Source organism: Aspergillus flavus, chromosome 3 (genome assembly GCF_009017415.1).
Source record: "Aspergillus flavus chromosome 3, complete sequence".
Classification (NCBI taxonomy): Eukaryota; Fungi; Ascomycota; class Eurotiomycetes; order Eurotiales; family Aspergillaceae; genus Aspergillus; species Aspergillus flavus.
In genome coordinates, this window is record NC_092407.1 from 933,345 (window position 1) to 960,716 (window position 27,372).

Genomic DNA, 27,372 nt, shown 5'->3' on the forward strand with positions numbered 1-27,372 from the left:
AGCAATACCCACCAATAGCCGCTTGGTGGTGGAGACACCCCAAATCACGGGGTAAAGCCACGGGGACACCTGTCCTATTCGGGACTGGTGCGTTTTCTCCGGATTCCCATCCGGTAGAATTATTTGAACACTTTCTGATTTGTCTGGTTGGATTGTGTACTATTTACTGTGTGTGGATTTATGCGCGATCGCTCAGGGGGAAGCGATTACTTTTGCGGGAAACTTTTAGGCTAGGATCCTTGGAAGCTTCTTGTTATCTCATTTACATTTTAGGTTTAGAGTAACTGTTTTGGGGCAGATATATTTATGGCAGTTTGTGACACTGAACATACTTTCTACGGTCGGGGGCGAGGAGTCGGGTATGCCTGTTTTCGTTAGGACATCCTTTGGAGACGAGCTCCGCTTTCCTGCTTGGGGCTGTCTCTTTGAGACCACGGTGTCTACGCGTGAATCAATTGAGCTAGTAATTATTAATCTATAAGATGTCCAATTCACGACTGTATGTCTTGTCTGGCGTAGGATTGACTGGAGTTGGGGGCCTTCTACTGTTTAATCAACACGCTACTAATAAATGCTTCAACAAGTTCTAGTACATGGGAAGGTAAAGTGAACCAAGGTACTCAAGGCAACCGGTATGCTAGTAATCCATAGATATTTGTAGCAAGGCCATGAGACATAGAAGAGAATACATCCTCAGGTCTACATATCTAGCGAAGGTGACCTAATGTTTTGCAGTGTCCGCTGCTTGGGTGAATGCTCTGTAGTTCATTATATTCCGCTCATACAATGTCTAAATACATAAGGGAAGGTGCATAGCTACACCATCCATGCAATATAACCGAACTGTTTGGACAGATGATTTTGATAATTTAGTACTCAATGCTCTGCTTGATGGCGTCATATATCCCTGTATAAGATTAGTCTAGCTGTTCACAGTAAGATGGCGACACATCAACTTACGAGCAACATCAGGCAGGATGAACTTCTCATATTGAAGTCCTGTATGTGTACTCCATCCTGCTACACGCTTGACGGGTGCCTCCAACCGCAAGAACGCCTGGTCCTGAATAGTAGCAGCCACCTCGGCACCGACTCCATAGTTGATCATGCTCTCGTGCACCACGATCGCTCTGCCGGTCTTCTTCACGCTATCGAGGACCGTTTGCCGATCCCACGGGTAGATAGTGCGCAGATCAATCAGCTCCACACTGACACCGAGGGCCTTCTCCGCGGCGGCAATAGCTGCGGAGCACAGATAGAGCGGCTGGCCGTAGGAGATAAGGGTGACATCATTTCCCGGCTTCAGAATCTCCGCCTTACTGAGCGGAATCGTGTAATACTCATTCGGGACATGCTCCACCGCCGCGCGGTACAAGCATTTCGGCTCCATGAAGATGACGGGGTTATTATGCTCGAAAATAGAAGCTAGGAGGAGGCCCTTCGCTTGAGATGGAGAACGTGGAACAACAACCTGGACACCCGGGACGTGTGCGAAAAGCGCCTCGGGGGATTGTGAATGGTATCTAGTTAGGGTTAAAGTCAGTATACCAATTCGAGAGCGCTCATTGGGCCGGGACCATACAAAGCGCCGTGTCCAACTGCACCACATGGCATGCGCACAACCATGCCACCAGCATGTACTCCCGTGGCACCTTCACGATATCTGAATTTTGCGGCTTCGTTGACAATCTGGTCGAAAGCTGGGAAGACATAATCCGCGAACTGGATCTCCGCGACCGGCTTCATACCCTGTGCTGCGGCCCCAATGGCAAATCCCACGATCCCTTGTTCTGTCAATGGGGTGTTGAAAACACGTTCTGACCCGAATTCCGTTTGTAGATCCATCGAGCAGCGAAAGACACCTCCGAAGGCGACATCTTCGCCAAAGAGCATCACCTTCTCCGACTTTGCGAGTGCAGTGCGTAGGGCGGAATTGATGGCTTGGTAGAGGTTCATGGATTTCGAGGTGGTGGAGCCAGGAAGTTCTAAGCTTTCGGAGAGAGTGGAGGATGTGTGATGAAGGAGCGGAGTGGTTTTGTAGTCGATGGGCAGGTTCAGTCGTGACGATGGCGATGCCGCGCCCGAGTATAGTCGACGACCGGATGGGCGTATTAGTCGGGGTAGGCGGAGGGACGCCATTGTGTGAGTTGAGGCGAGGGAGAGAGGGAGAGAGGGAGAGGAGCGGAGAGTGTAGTTTATCGATGTCGGTCAAAGAAAAGCCTCCCCTTGATTTATATCCCATTCCGTTTTCCCCAGAATGTCATCATGCGGGGATCCCTTCCGCGCCGCCTCCGCGGATAACCGAGCATGGGTGGCCTCGGTGCCTGGACCCTGGACGTTACATCCAATAATGTCTCCGCTGGTTATGAAATCCTTCCATGTTGGACTGTATTTTTTTCATGATCAGCGAGGTACACCAGTTGGGAATGTTGATGTTCCCTTGATATGGTCTGTCTTATCAGCCGCATGACTAGAGAGGTCTTTCCCTATATATATAATATTCCCCTCTTGTCATGAGAATTATATGAATAATATTAATACTGTTATTCATACTTAAAGAAATATTCTCGGGTGAGATCAAACTGAAAAAGGTATTGTGTGGAGAGTATCTTCGAAGATCGAACCAGCGGAGACATGGTAGAATATATATTAGCATACCTAAGTAGATAGTGTCCCATTCCGTGGGTACTGCCCAGATAGTAATGATTAAATTAGTTCTTTGCTAAAGTAGTACGGTTCTCATTACATCTTAGCAGATATCTTACTCCTTAGAATTACTATAGGACTAATGCTTATATCAATTAGCTTCGAAAAACAGCCCAGTTATTAATTGATGTCTCAGCTTACATCATCCCGTGTCCGTTAAGCCCGTTGTCGTTGTCAACGAACGGACGGACGGACAAACATAAAACCCAGCATCTTGTCACCTCAATACGTTCATGACATATGCTCAGCAGATTTTCACTCTCCGTTCAGCATCCTGATTGGGAAGACGAGCAGCAGTGCCTTCTGACCCCACCTCATGGAGCCTAGTACTATAGTGGCTGAACGTCCAGCGGTTTGTGTCCTCCATGCAGGAGCTCTCGCTGTTTGTCACGGAAGGAGCTAATGTAAAGAAATAGTGCGACTTTTGCCATTCCAGAAAGGTTCGTCAATCAGACTGTGCAATGGATGCCCCCAAAGAGTCCTTTTTCAACCACGAACCATCCTCGCTGTCTTCTGCCGTATCATGTCGTTCACGTATATATTGACTTCGTAGTCTCCCAGATCAAATGTGATCGGCAGTTCCCATGTGCCAATTGCATCGATGCCCGCGTAGATTGCCGCAGAGATCGACCCAAGAAGAGTAGGGGCCCAAAAAGATCTCGGTGAGATTTTCAGAGTCCTCAAGATTAATGACTACGCTCACGTTTATTAAGCATGCTCTCTTTGTCTGGAAGAATTGCCGCGCTTGAGTCATCAGTCGCCGCGTTGCCGTCTAGTCAAGGCTTAAGTCCTCACGTAGCGACCGGATTACCTGGCAAGGAAACGACTGAGAACGACAGTGGTAATACTTCTCATGATAGGCGGCAAAGCGAAAGTATCGAGAGGCGATCGCCGAACTCATTGAACAGTAACGCCAGAGATGGCTTGACCCAGCAAACCTCAGAAGGCACTCGATTTCTGCAACGAGAGCTTGAGTCAAATCCATCGCTGGGGACAAATAGATCTAGTGTGTTGAGGGAGGCAATTGACTTTGTTAGTCGACTTTCTGACACGTCGAAGCCGTTCTTTGCAACCGACTCTTTCGAAACGTCGGAAATGCGAGGCGATCATGAAGTACAAGGGTTTCCGCCAGAACTGCTGTATCTGATGACGATGAGTGAGTCGATGTAATGTAGTGGTTTATGTCGCTAACCGGGGACCCCAGATACTGAGCCGAACACTATGAAACAGTCGTTCTGGCCTGACCATGTTTCCTTCCAGACCTTGGAAGGAATGTGTCTGTCCCTTATAGAAGGCAAAGAGGACCAACACACGCTTACTTGTTACCGCGTCTGTGTCTATATGAAGGCTGCCACGTTGCTTTGCCGACTACCAAAGAAAGATCGGAGTGTGCCACTCCGAAGACGACTCGAACAAAGTAAGAAGCAATATGAACACGAAGTACATAAGGCACTTTCCGAACTAGACTTTCTTGCTCCTCCAAGTTTGGTTCTCTTGCAAGCGTTTTTGTCTGGGGTTCGTTGAAATGCCTCATCCCCACTCGACTTGATTAGCCCTCCATGCTAATTCTATTCACTACCAGGCACTATTCATGCAGATTCAAGGTGACATGTCTCGGAGCTGGACATTGACAGCGTTTGCCTCTAGAACCTTAGTATCTTTGAATTACCACACGATTGACACCCATTTGCCGTTTGACGGAACAAAGCAGGACATATATGGGGCACTTTATACGTGTTACTATCTTGACAAAATGCTCAGTGTGCTTCTTCTGAGACCACCTTCACTTCCAAAACTGAGGGTAAAACCAGCAGACCTAGTGCATTTGGATCCTCAGCTTCCTCTCAGCGCTAGTCTCAAAACCATGGTCGAGTTTGCACAAATCCAGGAGGGCGTTCTCGATATACTCCTCAGCCACAGGGATAAGAACGATCAATCCGTCGTCATTGATAAGCTTCTACGGGATACATATGATATCCATACGACAATTGAAAAGGTGAGCAGCTTGAGTATCCACAGAATAGGCATTGCAGGGTTACAGATATTGAATGCTCGCTTTATCAGCGTCAACATCAATTACCTTTCAGGGAAACGACTTACGAATGGGTAGCCATCGAATTTGGCTATTACGCACTACTCACTAGTGTTTTGCACTTGAACAAGCGCGTCGCCCAAAATCGATCAAGTCAGGAAGATTGTCTGAGGGCTTCACGGCAGTCGCTCATACGCCTTAGGAGAATGCAGGACGAGATTTGGATGGATGCTAATTTCCTTGATGAGTATCCATACTTCCTCACTTGGTCAGTTCCCCCTTGCTCGACGTTTACTGCGCCGTCTCTAAACCCATCAGGACCTTACTGTTCTATCCACTACATCCTTTTTTTGTCCTTTTTTGCAATGTGGTGTGCTCGGCGAATCTTGATGATTATACATTGATGGCCGCGGTCACCAAAGGGATATCGCGCTTTGGGGAAAAACATCCCTCCATTGCTCAAGTCCATAAGTTATTCTCAGCTTTCCTCCGCCTAGTTGGCCCTCTGATCCATAACCGCCCTAGACCCGCGCTTTCTCAACCCTCTTTGGAGATATCCAGCATGATGGCGCAACATCCTCCAGCAACAATGCACAATTCCTTTGGCTCAAACTTCGCTCAAGAAAGTGGAGCCAATTTACAAGACCGAAGTATCGTCGGCCAAGACGCACAAGTCAATCTGGACAATGAGCTCATGTGGGACCTTCTAGATTCTCAACCATGGCTGGGTTGGATTAGATCAGATGCCTTGACAGATCTCCCGACTTCCAATCTACCATTCTAGCCATTTGATGAGATACATTTCCTCCATACCTTTACACCTACAGCAACTCATGAGAGCATTGAGACGCCCGAGATTCTTTGCGGCGATGTAGGCTCCATTGGCCTCGACTTTATGGATGTAAAATGGCGAGATAAAATATGTTCTCAAAATCAAGCCTTTGTGACGGTACGTGCCGCATCAAGAAATGGAAGTTCGTTAAGTTCTCCATGTCCTGGTATGACTGACTAGAAATGGGATATGCTAACAGCTGATATACCAGGCAAATCTTGAGGTGGCGGGGAGCTCTATGAAACAATTGAGTATAACAGCTTCATGTTTCCATTACGGCGGACTTAATTATTCTATAGTTTCTCTATTGACAAAATTATCAATGTGTTGGCAATTATATAGTTTAACTTTAGATCATATTAATAATATTGTCATAGTCGCTAGTTAGTTACTACTTTAGTAATGGTAGTAGTCACCTAAGCTTATGGATCGTACTGCCTAAAGCTCTCGGAGGGAATGCCTAAAGGCCCTACAATTTAGGGACGACAGCCCCCAGGCCCCCCACAGATACTGAATATCTCTCTGGAACCGGCCAAATTGATAATTGGGGTATTCAGATTACTCTAGATGATTGGTCGAGAGGATAGCGGATTTGCATATGTGAATATTCATCAACCAACATATACTATAGTACATTAACGGTGGTAGATTGGTAACATTTTGCTTCGATCACATTGTTTAGATCTCGAGGTCCGGGCGGACGGACGGAAATGTATATGTTCCGGGTCCGCGAGGAAGAAGACGGGCCGGACATGGAGTGTAAAGGCTGCATCACAGTATATTTGGAGAAATTTTACATCACGAACACTGACATAATGACGGTGGCTGTTCTACCTCCGAATTTCCGTCCGCGGCTTTCCAAAGCTATTTGCGGATCTGGACAAGCCCTTCGGTGTTATAAGCGCGAGCAACGACCGAGACCCCGTTGTTTTTGATTGCAAGCGGTTTATAAGTGCCACATGGTTCGCCCGATCTTAGATTGACATCCTTTGTATTCTGCTCCGCCTGAGAACGGTTGATTGAGAAAACACAGTAACACAAGATTCATACAATATGCTTATTTTGATCGCTGGTATCACCGGCTTTGTCGGTATTCCGTGTGCTAGGTCCGCATTTGCGCGTGGCCACAAGGTTCGAGGCCTAGCTCGCAACATCGACAATCTGCCGGCAGATGTTCGGGACCGGCTTGAAGGTTTTGAGACGATGTCAGACCCCCATGACATTGCGGCAATGGATCGGGCCACAAAAGGTGTTGACGCCATTATCTGTTCATTTGCTGCCGTCCCAGAAATGTTCATGGAATCACAAATGATGCTTATTAGGGCAGCAGAGCGTGCGGGAGTAAAGGTACGTACCACGATGCCCGTCTCTTCGCAGTCGGCTAAGTGCTTTGGAGATCTTCCACGCCACCTCATGGAATTACGACTGGAGGCTTTCCCCTGGTTCACATGAAATTTACGACGACATGCGGGGATTCGCTCACCATGTGGCGGTTAGCTCGACAATCAAGCCGATCTATATGATGACTGGCGCAATTGCCGAGTACTACTTCAAGAGAAGCCCTTATGACTGGGACCCGGTTACGAAGACCTTCAATTTCCACGGGCCTTCGACATTTCCCACTCGTTATACTACCGCGGAAGACATCGGAAATTACGTGCTTGAGGCTATTACTGCCCCAGAAGCGGCTAATGGTGGCTTTGTCCATGTTCAGAGCTTTGAAGCCTCCCCGGAAGACATTGTCAAAGCATACAATGCTGCGAGAGGAGGCCGCGTCACTGCCAAGCTTAATTGCTTAGGATCACTGAAGGATGCAGAAGATAAGCTGAACGAGGGAAGAGCTAAATATGGGAAAAGCGAATGGTATAACTATCTTCGGTATAGCTACCAATATCATATCCCGGCCCGATCTTGGGATTACGAGCCAGTGGATGTTGCGCGCTTCCCGAACGTCAAGCAGACTAGTTTGGAAGAGTTCTTCCGCCGCAATCCGGACGTATAATTTATCATGTATCGAAGTTGCTGGTTAGATCAATATATTCCCTTTGGTTCAAATCTCGGCGGATTGTATCAGACAGAAAATGTATCTGGCGCTCGGAGCCTTCTTAAATTCACACAAAACAGTTGCTTAAATCCGAGCTAAGATGGGACGTGTTAAGTGTATTTCTTCCATGCACCAAGTAAACGTTCACTCCAGAGCCGAAATGGCGGCTCTAGACTGGTGGTACCTAATAGTAGTTAGGTAGGATCGTTATCTACTCTTGTAAGCGCTCACATTCATGTGCCGGTCATGTCATTTAGATCTATCTCTTTACTTTAATATTATTCCGTGTATAAGGCCGGGTCGTGCCCAGCGCAAGCCCGGAGGAGGTGCGGTAAGGGGGCCTTTTTGTGCCTAAGGCTCCGGATCACGGTCATCAATTCTGCTTATCGGACTTTCGGACGGACGGAATGTGTTTATCGTCCGTGACAATATAAGTCAGCGATTCTGATAACCTTCAAGCCTTCAAGTCTGGAGTTGATTATAAACCATTTCCAGACAGTTCCAAACGGCAAGATTTATAATAATGATGTCTTTAGTGACCATTGTCCCAGCATCACAATAAGTTTATAAAGAACACAACCTTCGATGGTAGCGCAACCTGCAACTCATACGAAAGCCGTACAATCATATGGCATCATTGCGAGATCTCCAAATTTCCCATTTTCCCACCTGAAAAATCTCCAGACCCACCCTGTTCCAAACCTTAAACATGTACCAACCCTCTAAGGTCCACTATACCACCGTCACCCGCGATATCGGTTGCCCCCATCGGTGAGGTCTGGGGCCTCGTGGCTGGCTTCGGCGCCGAAAAGGCATGGTACCCCGGCGCCAAGTCTGTTTCCCTTGAAGACCCGTTTCCGGTGGATTGCTGAGGGATCTCCCCTGCCAGATGAGTACATGGCGATCTTGCTCGAAGATCTCAATGAAAGATTCGATGGCCTTATTGTTGCTATAGCCAAACAGCTTGTTTAGAACTGCTGAGATCGATATTCAGAATTGATGATCTGATCGTTCTGGTTATTTCTTGGGGTTGGGGCAACAAAAGAGGAGAGCGTGAATCACCTGTCGTTGTTGTGGGTATGGAGCAGACTAGAGTACTTTATGATAAATGTGTTGATAATTGAAGGTAGTGTCATTCCAGCTGTCGTTTCGCACTCTACAATATCATTCATTTGCCCAACGATGTGTGTTTCTGTGAGACCAAATACTGTCTCTTGCAACGAAGTCTGTCCTAGATGTACGTTGCAGGCAGTCGCCAATAGCAACCGTTCGCCCAACCTTTCCTCGAATAGAGTTCGGATTGACGGTGGCAACCGGCGGAAGGGGTCCTAGACAAAAGTGATAATATTCTACTGGGCGATGTTGTGGTTGAAAGGCCAGTACTGGAAAAGGACTGAGGCCGAGGCACTGAGGCAGCCTTGTCTCACGTAGTCGAACCAATTAGCTAGCGCCACACGTTCTACCCCCTTGTCATCGTCGATGCTACGAACAACACTTAAAGAGAGGAAGGCAGAAACCCATATCCCCCACCATATCAACGATAACATCATGAAAGACTGTCCGGTTTGCCATAACTTTCAACCAGAACTTGAGGAAAACATTGAACGCGACTCAGACGGTCGAGTATGGAGTGTGAGAGATCGTAGGGAGGTCCCGACCAATGCGGCGGGTGCTCATGGCTTTGTATTTGACGTGAATATCGACGAGGCTCGCGAGCAAGCATCCAAAGGCTGTAAGGGATGTGCACTGCTACATCAAGGATTTTTTTATTGTCTGGTGTCGAAACCTAAACCGTTGATTGTTGAAGAAATAAGGCCTATTACAGTAAAATCTGCTCCGGGACAGGCGATAGATTGTTGCTTAAATATACTAGTCGAACCCATCAAGATGTGGCAGTTCCAGATACTCGCGGCTGATGGTAAGATAGTGATAATTGTTGACCCATAATATGCGTTATTATATGTGTTATTTCTGATTATTTCAAGACACTCGAAACCCCTGGAAAAACATGGCGAAAACAAAGTCATCTCCGAGATATGTTCTCACCGATGAGCATCGAGACTGGTATCTCTCCTGGGTGCAGGACTGCTTTGAGAACCACCCTAAATGTCAGAGACCGTCTACTATGCCCACACGACTGGTTGATCTTGGAGACGATGATAAAGGGATTATCTGTCTCCGGGAGGATATAAAACAGATTAGTCGATACATTGCCCTGAGCCACAGCTGGAAGTTCTCACAAGCAAGAAACTGCATGACCCTCAAAGATAATTATGAGTCTCGAAAGCAGTTACTTCCGCAGCAGGGGCTTTCTCAGGCCTTTCATGATGCAATCAAGGTTGCCCGATGGCTCGGGGTGCGGTACTTGTGGATCGATACCTTCTGTATCATCCAAGATGATCCTGATGATTGGGCACAGCAAGCATCCCATATGGGTGATATATTTGAAGGGGCATATATCACCATTGCTGTGCACTGCTACCAGAGTAGCCCGCCAACTGATGGTTGCTTTCTCGAGAGAAAGGTGATCCACGAAGTGGCTCTGCCTGATGACAATGGAGACCGTTTCCCGGTGTTTATCAGGTGCGCTGAAGCCGGTCTTCATAATGTGAATGAAGACCCATCTTTGATGCGCAGGGGATGGTGTGTGCAAGAGCGCCTTCTCTCGCCCCGCATCCTCCATTTTCGGCCATGGGAGGTTAGCTTTGAATGCTTTACACACAGGCGCTGTGAGTGTGAAAAAATGTCTTTAGACATTCGTGACGACATATACATAAGCATGTGCGAGAAGGAGCTGGCCAATTTTCGCCATATTTCAGGGCCTAGGCAGGAGTTGGACGAGGACGGATTTTGGTATGCGTGGCAAGATATTGTCTGGGTATACAGTGCAGCCGATGTAACAGTCCCGACAGACCGACTGGCGGCGCTGTCCAGCATGGTTCAACGAATGCCGCGGCAGATATTTGGTGATTACCTGGCGGGCTTATGGTCCAAAAAGTTAATTGAGCAGCTGGCCTGGACGACGCGTCCAGAATTCAAATACTTTCGGTATCAACAATACATCGCTCCGAGCTTTTCATGGGCATCCATCCATGGTGGTCCCGTCGAGGTTAACTTTCAGCTTTGGCCTTCGAATCCGCTTAAGCAAAAAGCCTGTATTCTTGATGCAGGAACTGTGCCTGCAGCACACGATCCTATGGGACCAGTCCGACAAGGTTTCATTCACATGCGACTGCGTGTTTGTGAAGCCGATGTCATATCCCTTCAACGTAATACAACCGAAATAGACCTGAGATACAATTGCAAAAATGGCCGGCCGGATAGCTGCCGTGCCTCTGTCGATACCGAGGATGACATGAAAGATCTAGAGGGCCAGAGGGTTTCTCTTGGAGAGATTCTCAATGGAAGCGAGTTCGCCGAGTTCTTGGTTATGAGAAAAGTAGCTGATAGAGAAGGAGTCTTTGAACGGGTCGGAACTGGTACCTTATATTGGACGACGAAAACGGACTACGGCCTCGGAATTCCAAGGACCCCCAATCGTGATCCTTTCTGTCAAGTCCCCGAGCAGGAGATAAGATTGGTTTAAGTTTATATTAGCATTCGTTGGTATCCTGCCTATCCTCCTTTAAAACTGCGAAGACACTTCATAGATCAGTCATCTACAAGCACCTAACTCAGTATATTCATTCTCATTTCCCAAACAACAACACAAGTCACAACTATCAAAACCCTATAACTCTGGAAATAAGTCATTCCTTCTCCCCCTCAATGCCAACCCTAACCCCCTCCCTCGCCAGCATCCTTCCCAACCACCCCTTCACAAACGGATACTTCTCAATATCAAAATCCTCCACACCAACAAACATTCCGGGCACCCTCTGCCACGGCACAAATGCCAAATCCACATACGACAACTTCCCCCCAACAAGCCACGGCCCATTCCCCTCACCCTCCCCATAAACCCCCGCCTGCTTCTCCAACCACCCCTCCAAAACCCCAGTCACCCGATTCACCTCCTTAACATACCTCTCAACAGCACTAGGAACCTGCTCATGATGAAACTTCTTAAACCACGCCAACTGCCCATAGTACGGCCCCTGCCCGGACATCTGAAAATGCAACCACTGCTTCGCGAGGTAGAAGTCGTGGGTTCCGGGCTCGAAGCTTATGCGACGGGAGGTGTCGTAGCGGTCAACGAGGTACTCGATTATTGCGCCGGATTCCCAGATCGTGAGGTTTGTGTTTGGGTCGTGGAGGGTTGGGAGTCGGCCGTTTGGGTTTAGGGATAGGTAGGGGGTTGATTTGACTTCGGTGAAGGGGATTGGCGAGATTGTGTAGGGGAGGGAGAGCTCGTTCAGGAGGATGAGGACTTTTACCGGATTGACGGTTGGGCGGTCGCCGTAGAGTTTGAGAGGTTGGAGGGGGCTGGTCATTTTGGTTTTAGTTTTGGTTTTGGTTTCGTTGTAGGTGGGTTTCTGGTGGTTGAGGATTCTTTGGTACTGGTCTTTGAGTGCTGGATGCCTGTGTTGATATGTTGGAGTGATGGGGGAGTTTGAGACTTTGTTATATAGGTTTAAGATGAGGGCTGGAGAAGCAGAAAGAAGAACTACATTTGTAATATAAATTGGGTGGTTACAAATCCATCGCTTATATATGGCATGTACTGTAGATCTGACATTTTTATACCGGGTCCGTGATGGTGGATGCTCGCTGGTATCGCCCGAAGTGGAATAGCTTGATGAGAGAGTTCACCGTGGCTGAAACGAACTATACAGAAACATTCGCTGAAAGAACGATACACGTATGTTATGGAGGCCTGAAATACCAATAAATAGCTAGTGAGCCTTGGCTTACAATGGGAAGTATAAATGAGTAAGACTGCGCTAGAGGTATCATCTACTACAGCTCGAGCCACTGATCCGTTTCCGCAGTTTCCAAAATCCCAAACCCTACCAGTCTTCCCAGACGAGCTAGCTGAGCCTTGAACCAGGCTTTGTGTTGAGAGCCCACATATTCAAGACCCGAAGCAAGAGTCAGCGGCCATATAACCAAACTAGTGTCGATTGGCTTGATCTCTGCCTTTAGATTCAACGTGACGGATGAACCAGGAGATGATGATGAACTCGTGTCGTCGATTAATTTGAATCTCTGAAGAGCAAAGGGTACAATAGCTGCCAGATCTTCAGATACAGAATGCATATCGGAAAGAAGCTTTTTCTTCAGGGATAGGTTGTTTGGATTATGCAACGCAAGAATTCTTAGCCGAGTGCTTTTGATAAGCATTTTCGTGGCTTTATACTGACCCCAAAGAGCTGCATAGGCTGGATTGGGGTAGCTGTACAGTGTCGGGGAATAGAAATCTGAGGATGGCCATGACGGAAGGTCAACATTTGATAATGTGTGTTGTTGGAGCTGGTGCCACGCAGATGGGATATGGGAAATGCAAGTTTCTAAGTCTACATCGAGAATATGGGACTCGCTTTCGAGCTCTTCGAGTATTACAGCTGACCGGGTTTGCGCTGATCCACCTCGAGCAGTGATATCATCAATGAGAGCGAACAGCCGATGGCGGAGGTTCACCAGACCTATTATAATTCTGTCGTATTCAAGTTCAAGTCCGTGCTCACCGAAGAATGCACCATCATGGATCCAATGTGGCAGTGCTGCATTTCGCATGAGGGCCGATCTGATCAGCCCCCGTCTGGTATGATTAATGACATTCGTTGCGGGCTTATCACGACTCAAACAGTCATTCCACACCTTCAAGATCGCCAACGCTCCATCGTGATGTAAGAAGCTGGGTGAGGCGTGTACAAATGGGGTCTCGGTCACTGGACGATATACCGAATCCTCGTAGCGACCCATAAAGAAGACCGCAAGTAGGCACGAGTCGAAATTATCAGGTGTCAGGTAATGTATCGCACTTTGCGCTACTTTCAGCAGTTGATGGTACGTAGCAGAGGCCACCAATGCTGCGCTGGGGTAATTCTGGGTCCTTGAAAACATCGCTAGAGCCAGTGAAGATACTGCTAGCTCCAAGAAAGGACACCACGGCCTTGGTGGAAGGAAAGCTAGACATCCTCTAGTGACATCTTTGACAATATCGGGAACATTATACGGTGCCTGGACATAGTTGTGCATATAGTATGCCATTGCGTACATTTTCATATCGGCAGGCTTGTACGACACATGTAGATTCATTTTCATTGAGCGAGGTCCTCTAGGACGCTTCTTCTGACGGCTTGCGTAGGAATTCTCGGTAAGCCAGACTTGTTGGTCCCGCATGCCATAGCATGTTCGGCGGGATTTTATGCATCGTTGACAGATTGGTTGAGTCTTATCGCACTACGAGAAGCGTTAGCTGGAACCCTAGTCAGGTAGGCGCATGGCTGCCACGCTAGTAGTATGCATTGTACCTTGATTCGTCGATCCCTGCATGTTTGGCATCCGCCACCGGTGAAAGGCATGGTTCTGAGGTGTAACAAGTGGTAACTTGGTAACTTGTGAAAGCCGTGTAATTCAAGTCCAATAAATGCTTTATACCGTCTGACAACACTAGTAAGTAGGCCAGACTGTCGTCTTTTTAGGATAACCCTAACTGGATGTGCTGCTCGCGGGTTTCGCCCGATACGGTTTAGCCGAAGGATCGTTGCTTATAAACGGCGCTCGGTTTCGGTGTTTAGCAGCTCCCTAAAGCCGACGTGTGGATTTAATGCATTTTGTTATAATAGAGACAGTTCATGACGTTTCGAGGCTTTATACACCTTAAATGGCGCCTCCAAAAATTCATCCCCTCCATTCCCTCCAAAAAACAACACTTGCAAAGCGCGGCGATATCCCCTATACCTGTGGCTGCTTTTATGTCGAGGATTCGCGGCGGCGGCCCTCTCTTGTGCATAGCGAGAGCTACGCAGCAGTATTGTCCACATAGCCTCGTATATTGCACCATTGCTTCCTAGTCCTATTTCCGGAGAGCCCCAGCAATCGCAGCCGCTGCGAGTACAACCAAAGCTACATCGCCCTTGTAGTCTTTCCCTGCTAGTACCTGCATGGCCAGTCCCATGATGAAAAACGTAAGACTAACAGCCGCAGCGGAAAACTTGGCCGTCCTTGCCCCAAATAGTAGCGTGAGTCCAACGATTGTGTCCATAATAGGAGTGATCCTTGCGACAGTGGAGCCGTCATCCGGTGCATGATATTCCTGGAATGCGTACCACCCCGGGGTATACGCGCCATGCGTGAAGCGGGAGAAGGCACCAAGCAGGACGACAGAAGAGAGAAGATATATCGAGAGGGTTGAGAGTCGTGGCAACATTTTGAACAGATAGGTTACCAAAGTGACGCGTCTTTGTTGAATCACTTGCGTTAAAGTAAGAGCTCAATGTGAAGACAGGAGAATGACTTGGCTTCTGTATATCGTGCTGAAGAGGTGATATTTCTTTCTCATAACTTCACCGGAGTTGTAGCTCTGGGTTTCGCCCCCACGATGCCACGCCATCAGCAATGTCTCTAAATACCGCACGTGACATAAGATGAAGTTCATCTGTATTTGTATATGAAAGTAAGCAGTACTTCTTCAAATATGTGGCTAGCACCGTGGGGTGGGTACAGAAGGTTCCACAGCCTCGGAACCCCAGTTTTCAAGGTTCCAAGCCCCGGACTCTGGCAATTTCTCCGCACCAGTCGGAAGGGAAGAAAGCGAAGAAGAAACAATTCATAGTGCTGATGTCATTGTGAAGTTAAAATTATTCCCATCATCTGAATGTCGTCTCACCTCGCGGGGTAGGACTCGGAGAGTGTGAGAACAAGTTACTAAGAAGCAACTGGAAAACCACAAGATGATGCGCTGGCGATCCTTTCTATCTCTCGCACGAGAGGCATGCTACCCTTGTAGAATCGAGACTGCATGCTCCGGAAGCTAATTTCTGAATAGCGTCATGGTCCATTCACAAGGCATGTGCGTCAGTTCAGTCTCCTAGAGCACCACTCCCATAACCTTCTGAAACAGGTAAGGCAGTCTACCTTTAGAGTAGCATCAAGTGATTGAGACCCCTGCTAGTTCCAAATTCCTGTTCCCGAAGGGTTTGTAGTCAAGAGTCCTGAGGCAGCTCGGGATGTTGTATACAACATTGGTGAGTTTCTGGTCAGGCGATGATTGGATACCGGGAGGGCTATCTGAACCATTGTTCAATGCTAAAGGTACATCAGGTGCACCATCAGTCATGAAGGCGCAAATACTTGCGGGCGGGCGAGGTAAGGGCAAGTACAACAGCGATGGAAAAGGTGGCGTTCGCATTGTCGACTCGTGGGTTCCTACGAAACCAGTGACATTTACCAGCTCTGACAATATCCAGACCGGACGAGGCTTTCGAAAATGCATCAAATATGCTCGGTTATTCTCTCGTCACGAAGCAAACACCACCCGACGGTCTTCCAGTAAACAAACTATACATCTACAAATCGGTCGATATTGCCCAAGAGTTCTACGTGGCTATTACCTTCGATCGCGCACGGTACAAGCCTGTTCTCCTAATGTCTGATGATGGTGGCGTCAATATTGAGTCGAACGTAAATCAGCTCCAGCGGTTTTGGTTCAACCTCTCTACTGGAATCACTCCTGAGATTGCAGCTTATATTGAAGCACAATTTGGGTTTTCGGACGACGACATGGGTATGGTCACACATATCTTGCGTCAGCTAGTAAAGCTATTCCGGGAGAAAGACGCTACTCTTCTTGAACTGAACCCTTTCGTGCGTACAACGGAAGGGTCTTTGATTTGTATAGATGCGAAGTTCAACTTTGATGACTCGGCGAAGTTTCGACAGCCTGAGCTGGTTAGTCTCGTGGAACACTCGGCGGAGGAGAAAGATGAATACGAAGCTTCCCAGCTGGGTCTTTCCTACATCCGGCTGGACGGGAATATTGGTGTTATTGTCAATGGTGCTGGTTTAGCCATGGCGACCAATGACTTAGTTACCTTGTACGGCGGGAACTGTGCGAACTTCCTGGATATTGGTGGAGGTGCGACAAAAGAGACATTGTCAAAGGCATTTTCAATTCTACAGGGCGATTCCCGCACAAAGGCGCTGTTCATCAATATATATGGCGGTGAGTATTGACTGACTTCGAAGGTTCATAGCTAATCAGATCATATACCAGGGATTGTTCGTTGTGATATGATCGCCGAGTCGATACTGGCCGCTTCTGCTGCGATGGGAGGGTTCAGCATTCCAGTTGTGGTTCGGCTACAAGGTACAAACTATGAAAAGGGCTTTAAATTGGGAAGTACACCTCTTCTACTTCTACTTGCAACTGACTAATACGGTTTGTAGATTCAAACATCTGGTCTAGACAATATAATTTTAGAGGCCGATTTCGATGCAGCTGCTAAAAAGATCGTCGAGCTTACAAATAGTTCGTGATGAGTGATGTATTTTATAAAGTTTCTGGTGAATACATCACTGAGCCCACCAGTGTTGACATCGGTGTGAGGATGTGCAGAATATGGTGTGCGTATAGGACATGCCTAGTCATGCAGCAGGTGGCTGGATAGGTGAACGTTTTATCTCTGCAGAGACTCCTCTCCAAGATCACCTACATAACAGTGACTTTGAGCGCTGCTCCTCTAGCAGAAACTATTCAGATTTCACAGATTGCCTTACCTGCCTTGACAGAAGACGAGTTTATATTTACTCATTGATGGTTCTTTCCATTTAGTGAACGCTCTACTTGCAAGCATCAATACATGTCAGCGAAGGTATTATCATTCATATAACAATCTAGTACATCTTCAACAATAGTACCCCAAACAAGAGATCTGACCTGCTACTCAATTCCCACACTTCTCTTAGGCCATAGAGCACTACCATTCCGTCCCCTCATCCGGCTTAAACAAAAGCTCCCCATTGATATTAAAAATATGCTCATCAAGATAGCAATGATCCGACACATAATCCCCGGAACTATTCAGAAGATCGCCATGAAGAACGGGCAGTCGAGACGGTCCTTCTCTGGTTATCTCGAGATTCCGGCATGTACGGGTAACGTTCTTTCCGCCCCAGATAAAATGCCCTAGTAGAGGTGGAGATTACCATGCGCCGGAAGTTTAATGGTAAAGAAAAAAGACCTTACCGTTATCATTACCGAGGAAGTCATCGAGGAAGATGTCGCTGGTTAGACCTGATCCTTCATCGTTGTTGCATATGGCGACTAGGGAGGTTCTCCTTTGGCCTTGCTCGGGGGTTAGGTGGATGTCGCAGGAGGTTTGGTGGAAGGACATTGTTAATGGGTAATAAACGACACTTTGGCTGAGAGTATGTTAGGATCACATAGTGGACTTTGATAAGGAGTTCTTTGGGTGCGTACGAGACCAATTATATAGCTGGATTGTGGCTACGAGATTAAGTTGGGATTGCATAATCATGATGTAGCGGAGTAATGATCTTCCAGTAACATCCCTACTTCATGGGAAATATGTGCCTATTCGAGCTCTTTTGGGTTCTTAGTGGAACACTGTGTCTGTGAATCGTGGTAGCTATTTACCTGAGTTCATGCTGTCATATGACATTGGCCATGTCAGGCACTTTTTCGTCTCCCTGGTAAGTTGATAAGGTCGTGTTCTATATAAAAACTGCCCCTGCGGTGGTGGACGTGTTGGATCTAGATGTCGTTCATGGTTTAAATTATAAGGGCGTTATGATGAATAGTTATAATTGATTTTTGCATTCATAGTATTTTACAGGAAGTCCAAAGAACGGCGAAGGGAAGAGTGTAAAGCAAAATTTCCCACCGATAGTCTGCTGTCCGGGATAGGTGCCTCGATTAGTAAGGTTGGCAAAGTTTCGGGGATTGAAAAAAAGAACTCCATAGGTTGTTGGCGTATATACAGATAATAACTATGTACAGGAAGAAAGAGGACACGAGCAGCGCGGTTCACGGGCAGCCTGGTGCCAAGAGTAATATTTATACATGTCAAATGAATGATCCTTTGAACTCAAACCGGCGAATGTTCCCCATTCTCATTCATGGCAACCAATTGGTAATCGTTAGAGCGCAACCGATATAGCTTGAAGAGTTTGCAACAGCAGCAACAGCAGCAACAGCGATACAGACCAGCAAGCAACCCACCGACACTTACGACCATCGCGAGGCCCAGGACCCAATTGTGCAGATCGAGAAACTTGTCGGAACTCGACCTTTGCTCTTTCTGGAGCACCTCGGTGACACCAAGGACATTCCCTTCGGAGTCTAGAGCTGCGAGCCGGAATAAAGGACCAAGGTCCTCCGGAATGTCGATTTCTGTCTCAAACTCAGTCTTTTCGAATTGTGCCACTACCCCAAACGAGGACTCGGTCAAATCGTCGGATGTCCACACCTCTAATCTCCATGATGTAACTTCTGTTGCACCGTTCCAGCTCACGTACACTTTTCCATCGTCCACCTCAGCATCAGGAGTCGTCTGAGGATGTCCCACCCAGTCACCCTTGAAGGAGCGGTAGGAGACAACGCGCCCAAAGCTGAAGAAGGCCGAAGCGCCAAAATGGACATTGCACAGCAACTCTCCGTCGGCGCTGAATTCGGTATAGGCGGCACTGTGGCCCCAGCCAACTAGAACACGGCCGGTGTCATCCAGCATCTGCACATTGCCTTGTGATACGGACTTCATCTGTTGGGGATGATAGTAAGCAGCCAGCAACCAGGCCTGACGGGAGGGGATATCCAGCTGAATAGCCATCCCGCGACTCTCATTGTCCGGATCATTGTAGGAGTGGGCCGCGTTGTCGAAAAGCGTTAAGGTGCTGTTCGCGTGCCACCGCGCATCATGCTGCCAGGCGAAATTCGTTGCTTCACCACCCGAGAGATCCGTGAAATCATTCATTTTGCCCCCTAGTGTCCATAGTAAAGATCCGGTATTTGGATCAATGCAGCTGACCGAATGTGTGTGTCGGGATGAAACAAGGTAATTTCCCTGGTCATCTTTCCCGACGCTGTTGATGTGGAAGAAGTCAAAAGCCGATGCGCGATCTTTTCCAGCTTCGCCCAGAGGCTCATACGTGCTGCTTACAGGATAGTGTTTTGAAGCACGCCACTCGAACAGCAGTTCACCGGTCTCGATGTCGATCTCCTGGAACACGCCGTCAAATATCCAGCCTAGTTCCGGACCTCCGACATCTGTTAGGTCCACTGGCGTTGGGTCGTAGATAGTCACCAGTGCTGTTCCCTCGTCCGTTATTGTGAATTCATGCAGATCACCACCGTAGTTGCCGACAGGGTTAATCACGTATCGTTGGGTATAAGTGGAATCAAGCTTGTCATGGTCAGTCCAGCACATATCCTCCTTTCTCAGATGTGACGTACCATATACCACGATCCATAGCCGCGACTCTCGATCTCGCGACCTTCCCAGTAGGTTAAGTAGTCTTCACCCTTATATCGCTGGACTTTGAAATCCTGTGTGGTCTCCCAGTTGTACTTCATCCAAACGAGGTTGCCATGAGCATCGAGAATCATCGGACCTGCTTGGGGTACCGAATCACCGCGGGGCGCAAGGAATGTGTATCGAGGGTCACACCCTAAATCGGATTCCGTGATTTCGATAATCGGCGATTCATATTCAAAGGAAACGTAGCCAGTCGAAGGCCCGAACCCATACAGACCTAGGTCATATTGGCTCAAGTCCGTGCGAAAGCGGAACCGCAGAAATTGCGGCAGCACAAAGACGTAAAAAAGGTAGAGAAAGCTGATGGCCACGCCGACCGTAGCGATATGGCGACCGGTGATGAGCCTCAGCGGCGAGCGACGGGCATTCTTCGGAACCCAAGTCCAAGAGGACATTGGGACATGACGGACGGGGTGCAAATCGTCCGGGATATTAGCAAAAGGGATAACGGAATGGGGTCGTGGGGAGGTTTATTAACCCCCTCCCAGGGGAGTGCGTCCATGCTCGAGATTCAGGTACGCAATCGTAATCGTACCTGGGCCTCTGTTCAGCAACTCAGGAGAGACAGTGACTGTAACAGAAGACCCAGAAAAAGATTGCCAAGATGCCCCGCTCATGCACCAAACAACGTGGCTTCATGTTCCGAATCCATTGCGGCGGAGTTAACGCAGAATTAGTACACCAGAAAAGGGCATATCATTCGACCATCGTGCTGTTCTCCGGCTTTTGCCAAGATAACCCACAGTGGGTCGTTTGATAGACGAGCTCTTGGGTGCCATCGGCCATGAGTGGTCTGCTGAAGATTTAGCCATCTTGGCACCTTGTCTTCCCCACCGTGAGTGCGTATGGGTGCCGATTGCCGGCAATTGCTCGGTTGATGGAATCAGCTTGACTAGTGGTTGCGAAGGGTGGCGTGCTTTTAGGGCTAACGAACACTATGCGTAACTCCCAGTGGCTGAGATGGGATCATTGGAACTATTTGTGATCTCAATGACGCCGCGTGGATATTATCATCACTTAATCTAAGGAGTTTATGAACGCCACCGGCCACTCAGACTCAATCGTTCCCTTCTTCTCGGTGGGGCCTTGCCAATCTAACTTCAAACTACCGGGAAGAGTCGAAGTCATTAATCCCAGTCAGCAGAGAACTGCATGGTAGAATCAGACTCGCCGAGAGAAAAATACAGGCCAATACTCAATCCAGATTGCCACAACTACGGACTGTGGGGTGAGTTTTCCAGATTTTCTCCATCCACGACTCCACGTATTCTCGAAGTTTTCAATAGCTCAATGGATCGGCGCAATAACGCCCCTTGCTCCACTCCTGCCCCCAAACTGACTCTTATTGGGTCCGGAAATGCTCGCATTACTCGGCAAATCGTTCTGGATCAGGATTGCATGTCTCTTGTGTAATTTCCTATACATGAACCAAGAAATCCATGGCAATTGAACGATATCATTCATGGCTTTCTTGTAGCGGGGTAGTATTTGATAATTCGTCGACTCCTGTCAGACATCGAATCCATGCACGGCTTGGCATTCTAACCATTAAGCCCTTGGCAATGATTTATGAACTCGATTCGTCCTCGGTTAGCAATTGAACCCCGTGCCAAGCCGGTCTGTTATATATCTGCTCTGTTAATGAAGACGCGACTCTGGACTCTGGACTGCGTGTGCGACTGAGTGACAGATAACTTAATTTTCAAGGAACCCGATTCTAGCCAATAATAGTCCATCTGATATATAAATACGTCCTTTATCTATATAATGAGTTGACGCTTGGGAATAGTTCGTGGCTGTGCACCACTTCATTGTTGCCTATTTCTTGCCATAGCTCTTCGGATGCGTGTGCCGTGCCATTGATGATATGAACCTTATGCACTTCGTGCTTAGGGCCATTTTACCATATTCAGACTTTTATCTAATTCACTCCGCCTGAGGTCCTTGTAAGTACGTTTCCTCTGTTGTGGTTAGGCCAAAATGCCCGGGAAAGCAAGCAGGAGTATTGTCGGATATGGCGCGTAAGGTTAAAATCGTATAGGATCTTTGTAGCTTTTTGTTTGGGATGAATATAAGTGGCTTCGATCTTAAAGATGACTTTCCGGCTTGTATAGGTTTGAGATTACTTCTTTAACGATCCCGAGTCAGAAATCTGTTCTTTCATAGATTTGGGGATATATATTTATTCAAGGCATGCACACATCATCCTCGATATCCTATGTCGGTCAATACGTAGGTTAGTTGTTCAGAAAGATAGCACTTGCCATATGTATTGTCAAGGAGTATCTTGCCCAACTCATATACACTGGTTACGCGTAGTTTGACTTAGCACATTAGACTATGAGATATGCCCACACGGCACGATTGACTATATGACGTGTAACCATTCCTTGAAGGCAACTTAGTCGGAGAGAACATTTACCCTTAACACAGGCTGCCCACAAATCCTGGCTATCAATTCAAGGTACAATTTAACACGGTAACAGAATATACATTTTCTATTTATCCCAACAACTGGTGGCTATCCCGATGCGTGTGAAGTTGGCCAAATCCCAGAATGAAACAAAGGGCCTAAGAGATGGAACGCTACCTAAGCCATGTATGTCATTTGATCGTGGAAAGAGAGGCCTAGGTTCCTCAATGAAAGATCTGCAGTAGAATGGTATATGTAGAACAACCCTGGTATGCTAGATATAACAAGGAAAATCTGACCACTAGCAGTTGCCTTGGCTAGCTTCCCCTACGAACAGAAATGTCACAGGATTTTAGAAGGTTAAGTAATCTCTTTATGGCGTCATAATGGCGGGTCTTGTCTGCCCCCGCGGCTTCCCAGGCACACATTGTAGTATTGAGATTCACTGCATAATATCGGTATTTGGCCAAGTCCTCGACAAGTGCCTGGCGGTTCGGATCTTCCTCAGCGTCTTCCTGACTCGACTCGCCCGCTGGCTGTGGAAATAGATAGGCTCCATTATTATAGATCATATCCACAATCTGACCAGCAATTCGCTGGCGGAAATCATACTCTGGCGGAAGCTGACCATTGAGGTTCCTCATTTTTTGTGCGATCCTATCTCGAGCAATAAGACGATGGTTCTCGGGTTCAAAGCAATCTGCAAAGCTGGCATAGTCCACATGAAGACCTAGTTGTTGCGCAGAAGGCAGTGCAGAGCGCCTGAAGACCCTTTGACCATGTAGTTGGCTCATTGCGATAATGGACTCAAGAGATCGCGCGCCATGGCGGAAGTGCGGCACAGTCAATAGTGCGTTCAGCACACCCTCATCCAGCTGGATCTCCTCGTCTGCCTCGCAGCCGAGTCGGGTCTGCAACATTGCTCGCAGATGGATACCACGGCGAATGAGGTACATATAGTCGGGGTCTCTCAAGCTTTCATGCGACCCCTGAATATTCACAAACCCACGTAGTCGGCTGACAAAGTCTGGCTTCTTCGCGTCCTTCGCGTCTTTGGTTTCCAGGTCAGTTGTAAAATCCTCAAATGTTGAACATGTACCCCCGATGAAAACGAAAATGGCCGATCCCAGCGGCCGCTGATGACCGTCTTCAAGGAACCTGCCATCCTGCATCGGTGCTAGAAGATACTGAAGCCACCCTAGTTTCGTTTGTCCGAAGCCGCTATCAAACTCATCGAAAAGCACCAACGGGACTTCATTAGACAGCCCGCTGTCGCGGACGGTGTGGAAGGCGACAACTAAATCATGGTACTCCCGAAACTGGGACAAGTTGAACGTCAATGGTTTGCTGACTCTTTTCCCGCCATTGCTTACTCGCTGGGCAACAGCTTTGACGACCTCCTTGATCCCGAACGATTTTCCTGACCCTGGAGCGCCGAAGACGCCTATCGAGATTGGCTTTTCCTGCGGCGACCGCAAGTACTCCGTCACGAGGTTGGCAATTGCTCGGAAGCTTTCTTTTTCCTGTCGGTCTGCTGTCATGAGATTTCCGAACCGGGCCGTGGGAATACTAGCGAGCGCCTTCTCAGTTCCTTCCTTCACAATTCTCTCTGCGAGGGCTTTGGTATTTCTTGGAGGTACCGTGTCTTTGGCTTCCTTTCGTGTCACAACTTGCTGAGCAAGAGTAGCAATTTTGTTTGCTACTTCTCCATTGGCGGCTTCATTTGGGGGTTCCACGGTTTGCGTTGCAAGGTCCTCAATCTCGGTTCTAGCCTCTGTGACTTCCTCCTGTGTTAATGCTTGCGCCAATAAAGTTTTGATTTTGGATTTTATATTTTCCGCCTGACGAGACAAAAGCATCTCCTTATAATTGATAATTTCGGTCTTGAAATTCTCGACGCTGATTGTTGTGTGCAAGTCTACGAGAAAGGCTTTGATTTTAGCCTGTAGTTCTCTCGTATTTGACTTTGCCTGTTGCTGTAGGAACTTTCTGAAGGAAGCTTCGAGACTCGTTTGTTTATCGTTTGGCAGCTTGTTACAAAGAGTAGGAAAGTTTTCGGTCTTGATTTTACCCTTAATGGTGGCGTCGGGGGGCACAATTGCTTCGGCAATGTCTGTAATTGATTGTTCAAGAGTGTTACCCAGTGCTTGATATGCCGGTTGCGTCTCAAGAATTGTCTGCAGGATACTCCAGCGATACTGTCTTTGGTTCTTAATCTGAGAGGATGGAACGACAATTGAGACAGCTAGAGCTTTACTGTCTGCAGATTCAGCGGAGGTATCTGAGACATCTGGAAAGTCCGAGCTTGTGATATCATGAAGCTCATAATGATGAGCAGCTCCATTTTCAACTTTTATGTTTGCCAATGCCGCTTTCAGGGACACAAGCAATCCAGATTGAATCGCTTTATTGTAAGCCGTCTTCTGTTGAGCGAAGTACCTAAGCATACCTGCCATAAATCCAGCAACAATGGCTGGTGTGCGTCCAGGCGTGGACTGGATGAAGTCTCCTTCTGAGTTCTCTGACTTCTGAATGTAGAGGTCTGCTGTCCCACCCTGTTCGGTTGTATTGTCAACATGAATGACTCCATCACAATCAAAGCGGACAATCAAATGTGAAGCGGTTCGAAGAGCATTGAGCTCTGGTTTAATTTTTTCGTTGAAGACAAAATTTCGAAACAAATCCTCCGTGGTTTGCGCCCAGGAGAGATGGCGACTGATCTCGACATGCTTCCACCTGAGGTATTCGGCATCGATAACCACACCTATTGCTTCCCACCCATCCGGCAATTTTTCATCCTTCCAGAATGGTGTACCATGCTTGCAAAGTATATCCCATTCGTCAGCTGATTGCGCAATATCTGCGCCAGAGCGTCGAAAAATCCGATACCAGGGGTCGACTTCAAAAGACCCCACATCATGTTGATCCACCACCACCAGCAGATCACCCGTTTTGATACTTACGTTTAAGTCGTCGTCTCTAGCACTTGTTTCGCACTGTAGCTGAAGGCGTGACTTGACTCGATGGCCAGGTGACGACTTTGGTGCAAGTTGCTCGACCTCCAAGGCCGTTTGGACAGGCCTTTGGACGGTACCAGCACCTTGAACAGGAGCGACCGTTTCATGTTTGACAAATTGCGGTTCAAGGCCAAAGGTATCACTACCTAATCTTTCTCTCAATTGACTTAAGAGGTCATAGACAAGTTTAGCACCTCCAGGAGGATCAACGATCGTGACGTTCATCCCGCCATAGTGGAGGTATCTGATACGATCACAGTAATCCTTTCCAGTGATGAAGACGTTGGTAGCCATGATGGTGTGATTAAAAATGCAACTGAGGTCGTGCTCAAGTGTTGTAGGCGTATACTAGGGAAGGACACAGGTAATGAAGAAAGTGATTTGGAGGATGCTGGTATTATCGTCGAAATACTCGGGAGACCCTCGCCCTTATATCATTGTTACTTGTATGTTTGAGGGGCATGGCTGCGGGATAAAGCTCCGAGCACCTTGGTGGGGCATTAATCACCGATAGGATCTGCTGCATGGTCAGACACTCAGAGTATCCTGCCCATCCAGGTCAAGACTGACTGAACATCTTTCGCCGTTTAGTGCTGATTCAATGATGTGCTGTCCTAACGGCAGTACCGAGACGCAGCGATCAGGTAACAATGCTGATGGAAATGATCGAATCAGACTGTCTTTCCTGGTGACTTTGAGGCCACTGGTAGTGGGATATCTAGATTGAGCAATCATGGAGAAGGCCACTGCGCGATAAATGAACTGAGAGGACACGTAACACCATTGAAGGTATACGTGTGTTACCCTTATTCAGTGGTTTCTCAGCCTTGCAGGTTAATTGAGGACAGGGCATTGCGTCTCGATATTGGATGAGGGTGAGCTTACGCTAAAAAGAGCCTTGTTGTCGTCCACATCACGGTGATCGGCTAGACACTCACCAGTCTGGGAGCGTTCATGGTGGAGTAGGTATGGCTGCGGCTGCGAATCAGCGGTATAAAAAATATCATGCATATTCGTCTCACTGCCTTCAATAATCTCGAGCAACCCTGTGCGACCAAAAGCACTGGCGCGCAGCTCCTGATGTTCTGACATCAGACTAGTAGTCAACCGTGAACGGTACATTAATACATTCGAGAAGATGTAGATTTGTGCAGCCTCTCCGGAATGATAGAGACTAACACCCCCATTCTACTCATATCATGTTATTGAGTTGAGGAATAACTCTGGTTTCGACGCTCCTGCTGGCTGACTTTTGGCTTTACGCCACAAGTCAAACAGCGGGCCGCAATCTAAAAACACGCGGCAGAAGCTCTCGCCAATAGAAGCTGAAGGAATAAGTACTCGTCTCCTGGAGGGCGAGGTATCCCGATAGCTTGTATGCCCAAATGCGAGAAAAGTCGAAAAGAGTAACCTGGATTGCAGATGCAGTTTACGTCTCACACTATCTTCCATGGCCCAAAGCAAAAAGTGAGCATTTTGATTTCCGAATCCAGTATTGTTGTCAATCGCGAAGGAATAATTGATGCCGAGGCCTCTCGAGTTGGCAGGAGGTATGACAACCAATTGTATCCCGACGCGTAGTTGTGCAGGCTGTTCGAGCTGGAGGGAGTATGTTACTGGCCAGGCTATTCTGCATACGTAGCACTTTTATACGTCCATCCATTCGCTAGACCGATACGCTAACCCTCTGCCTGATGGAGAGCTGTGCATTAACTTCCGGCCGGGGATTCGCATTGTGCGAGTAGTACTGTATGAACAACCGCAGCCTCTACCCCATACATGACTCGCATTGGAGGCTACGACTCTATACAGTATTATATTCCACTTTCCTATCTGTGCCAACTTGATACGTCTATGTGGAATTGAAGGAGGGCGGAGACCACTTGAC

General features: G+C 47.7%; 11 protein-coding genes across 11 annotated transcripts; 4 read left to right on the forward strand and 7 right to left on the reverse strand.

Annotated features, from left to right (window-relative positions):
* Positions 1-666: 666 nt before the first annotated feature.
* F9C07_2281581 (branched chain alpha-keto acid dehydrogenase E1, beta subunit) lies at positions 667-2,275 on the reverse strand. The gene is made up of 3 exons (XM_041291650.2): positions 1,583-2,275; positions 961-1,523; positions 667-907 (listed from the first exon to the last, which is right to left on the reverse strand). Exons 1-3 carry the CDS (start codon positions 2,137-2,139, stop codon positions 870-872), a joined length of 1,158 nt encoding a protein of 385 aa, XP_041144167.1. The 5' UTR covers positions 2,140-2,275; the 3' UTR covers positions 667-869.
* A 478-nt stretch (positions 2,276-2,753) lies between these two features.
* On the forward strand, positions 2,754-5,954 carry F9C07_2281582 (uncharacterized protein). The gene is made up of 7 exons (XM_071510514.1): positions 2,754-3,058; positions 3,123-3,368; positions 3,420-3,862; positions 3,911-4,221; positions 4,289-4,702; positions 4,771-5,006; positions 5,057-5,954. Exons 2-7 carry the CDS (start codon positions 3,172-3,174, stop codon positions 5,520-5,522), a joined length of 2,067 nt encoding a protein of 688 aa, XP_071364855.1. The 5' UTR covers positions 2,754-3,058; positions 3,123-3,171; the 3' UTR covers positions 5,523-5,954.
* A 266-nt stretch (positions 5,955-6,220) lies between these two features.
* F9C07_2254235 (nmrA-like family protein) lies at positions 6,221-7,572 on the forward strand (the record flags this gene model as incomplete). Its single annotated transcript, XM_071510102.1, has 2 exons — positions 6,221-6,917; positions 7,159-7,572. The coding sequence occupies exons 1-2, from the start codon at positions 6,624-6,626 to the stop codon at positions 7,570-7,572; spliced, it is 708 nt and encodes a 235-aa protein (XP_071364856.1). The 5' UTR covers positions 6,221-6,623.
* A 1,521-nt stretch (positions 7,573-9,093) lies between these two features.
* Positions 9,094-11,200, forward strand: F9C07_4498 (heterokaryon incompatibility protein-domain-containing protein; the record flags this gene model as incomplete). Its single annotated transcript, XM_071511225.1, has 2 exons — positions 9,094-9,532; positions 9,600-11,200. The coding sequence occupies 2 exons, from the start codon at positions 9,094-9,096 to the stop codon at positions 11,198-11,200; spliced, it is 2,040 nt and encodes a 679-aa protein (XP_071364857.1).
* A 163-nt stretch (positions 11,201-11,363) lies between these two features.
* F9C07_4499 (putative glutathione S-transferase Ure2-like protein) lies at positions 11,364-12,047 on the reverse strand (the record flags this gene model as incomplete). Its single annotated transcript, XM_041285701.1, has 1 exon — positions 11,364-12,047. The coding sequence occupies one exon, from the start codon at positions 12,045-12,047 to the stop codon at positions 11,364-11,366; it is 684 nt and encodes a 227-aa protein (XP_041144171.1).
* Positions 12,048-12,226: 179 nt separating this feature from the next.
* F9C07_2148736 (uncharacterized protein) lies at positions 12,227-14,053 on the reverse strand. The gene has a single exon (XM_041285702.2). The coding sequence runs from the start codon at positions 13,897-13,899 to the stop codon at positions 12,514-12,516; it is 1,386 nt and encodes a 461-aa protein (XP_041144172.1). The 5' UTR covers positions 13,900-14,053; the 3' UTR covers positions 12,227-12,513.
* A 522-nt stretch (positions 14,054-14,575) lies between these two features.
* Positions 14,576-14,929, reverse strand: F9C07_4501 (uncharacterized protein; the record flags this gene model as incomplete). Its single annotated transcript, XM_041285703.1, has 1 exon — positions 14,576-14,929. The coding sequence occupies one exon, from the start codon at positions 14,927-14,929 to the stop codon at positions 14,576-14,578; it is 354 nt and encodes a 117-aa protein (XP_041144173.1).
* A 799-nt stretch (positions 14,930-15,728) lies between these two features.
* On the forward strand, positions 15,729-18,594 carry F9C07_4502 (putative succinyl-CoA synthetase beta subunit; the record flags this gene model as incomplete). Its single annotated transcript, XM_071511226.1, has 3 exons — positions 15,729-15,919; positions 15,969-16,723; positions 18,521-18,594. The coding sequence occupies 3 exons, from the start codon at positions 15,729-15,731 to the stop codon at positions 18,592-18,594; spliced, it is 1,020 nt and encodes a 339-aa protein (XP_071364858.1).
* Positions 18,595-18,608: 14 nt separating this feature from the next.
* Positions 18,609-20,449, reverse strand: F9C07_2230400 (ASST-domain-containing protein; the record flags this gene model as incomplete). Its single annotated transcript, XM_041291652.1, has 2 exons — positions 18,609-19,922; positions 19,973-20,449. The coding sequence occupies 2 exons, from the start codon at positions 20,447-20,449 to the stop codon at positions 18,609-18,611; spliced, it is 1,791 nt and encodes a 596-aa protein (XP_041144176.1).
* Positions 20,450-22,302: 1,853 nt separating this feature from the next.
* On the reverse strand, positions 22,303-25,778 carry F9C07_2281590 (uncharacterized protein; the record flags this gene model as incomplete). The annotated part of the gene is made up of 2 exons (XM_041285704.2): positions 22,303-22,703; positions 22,814-25,778. 2 exons carry the CDS (start codon positions 25,776-25,778, stop codon positions 22,645-22,647), a joined length of 3,024 nt encoding a protein of 1,007 aa, XP_041144177.2. The 3' UTR covers positions 22,303-22,644.
* Positions 25,779-26,124: 346 nt separating this feature from the next.
* Positions 26,125-26,576, reverse strand: F9C07_4506 (uncharacterized protein; the record flags this gene model as incomplete). The annotated part of the gene is made up of 2 exons (XM_071511227.1): positions 26,125-26,169; positions 26,370-26,576. The coding sequence occupies 2 exons, from the start codon at positions 26,574-26,576 to the stop codon at positions 26,125-26,127; spliced, it is 252 nt and encodes an 83-aa protein (XP_071364859.1).
* Positions 26,577-27,372: the final 796 nt, after the last annotated feature.

What these genes read in the sequence shown, in the direction of transcription:
- F9C07_2281581 (XM_041291650.2), bottom strand. Translation starts at nt 2,139, where the DNA reads ATGGCGTCCCTCCGCCTACCCCGACTAATACGCCCATCCGGTCGTCGA. An exon ending in GCAGTTGGACACGGCGCTTT is followed by an intron (nt 1,524 to 1,582) that starts GTATGGTCCCGG and finishes AACCCTAACTAG; the next exon opens with ATACCATTCACAATCCCCCG. An exon ending in CATCCTGCCTGATGTTGCTC is followed by an intron (nt 908 to 960) that starts GTAAGTTGATGT and finishes AATCTTATACAG; the next exon opens with GGATATATGACGCCATCAAG.
- F9C07_2281582 (XM_071510514.1), top strand. Translation starts at nt 3,172, where the DNA reads ATGCCCCCAAAGAGTCCTTTTTCAACCACGAACCATCCTCGCTGTCTT. An exon ending in AGGGGCCCAAAAAGATCTCG is followed by an intron (nt 3,369 to 3,419) that starts GTGAGATTTTCA and finishes ACGTTTATTAAG; the next exon opens with CATGCTCTCTTTGTCTGGAA. An exon ending in TCCATACGACAATTGAAAAG is followed by an intron (nt 4,703 to 4,770) that starts GTGAGCAGCTTG and finishes TCGCTTTATCAG; the next exon opens with CGTCAACATCAATTACCTTT.
- F9C07_2148736 (XM_041285702.2), bottom strand. Translation starts at nt 13,899, where the DNA reads ATGCGGGACCAACAAGTCTGGCTTACCGAGAATTCCTACGCAAGCCGT.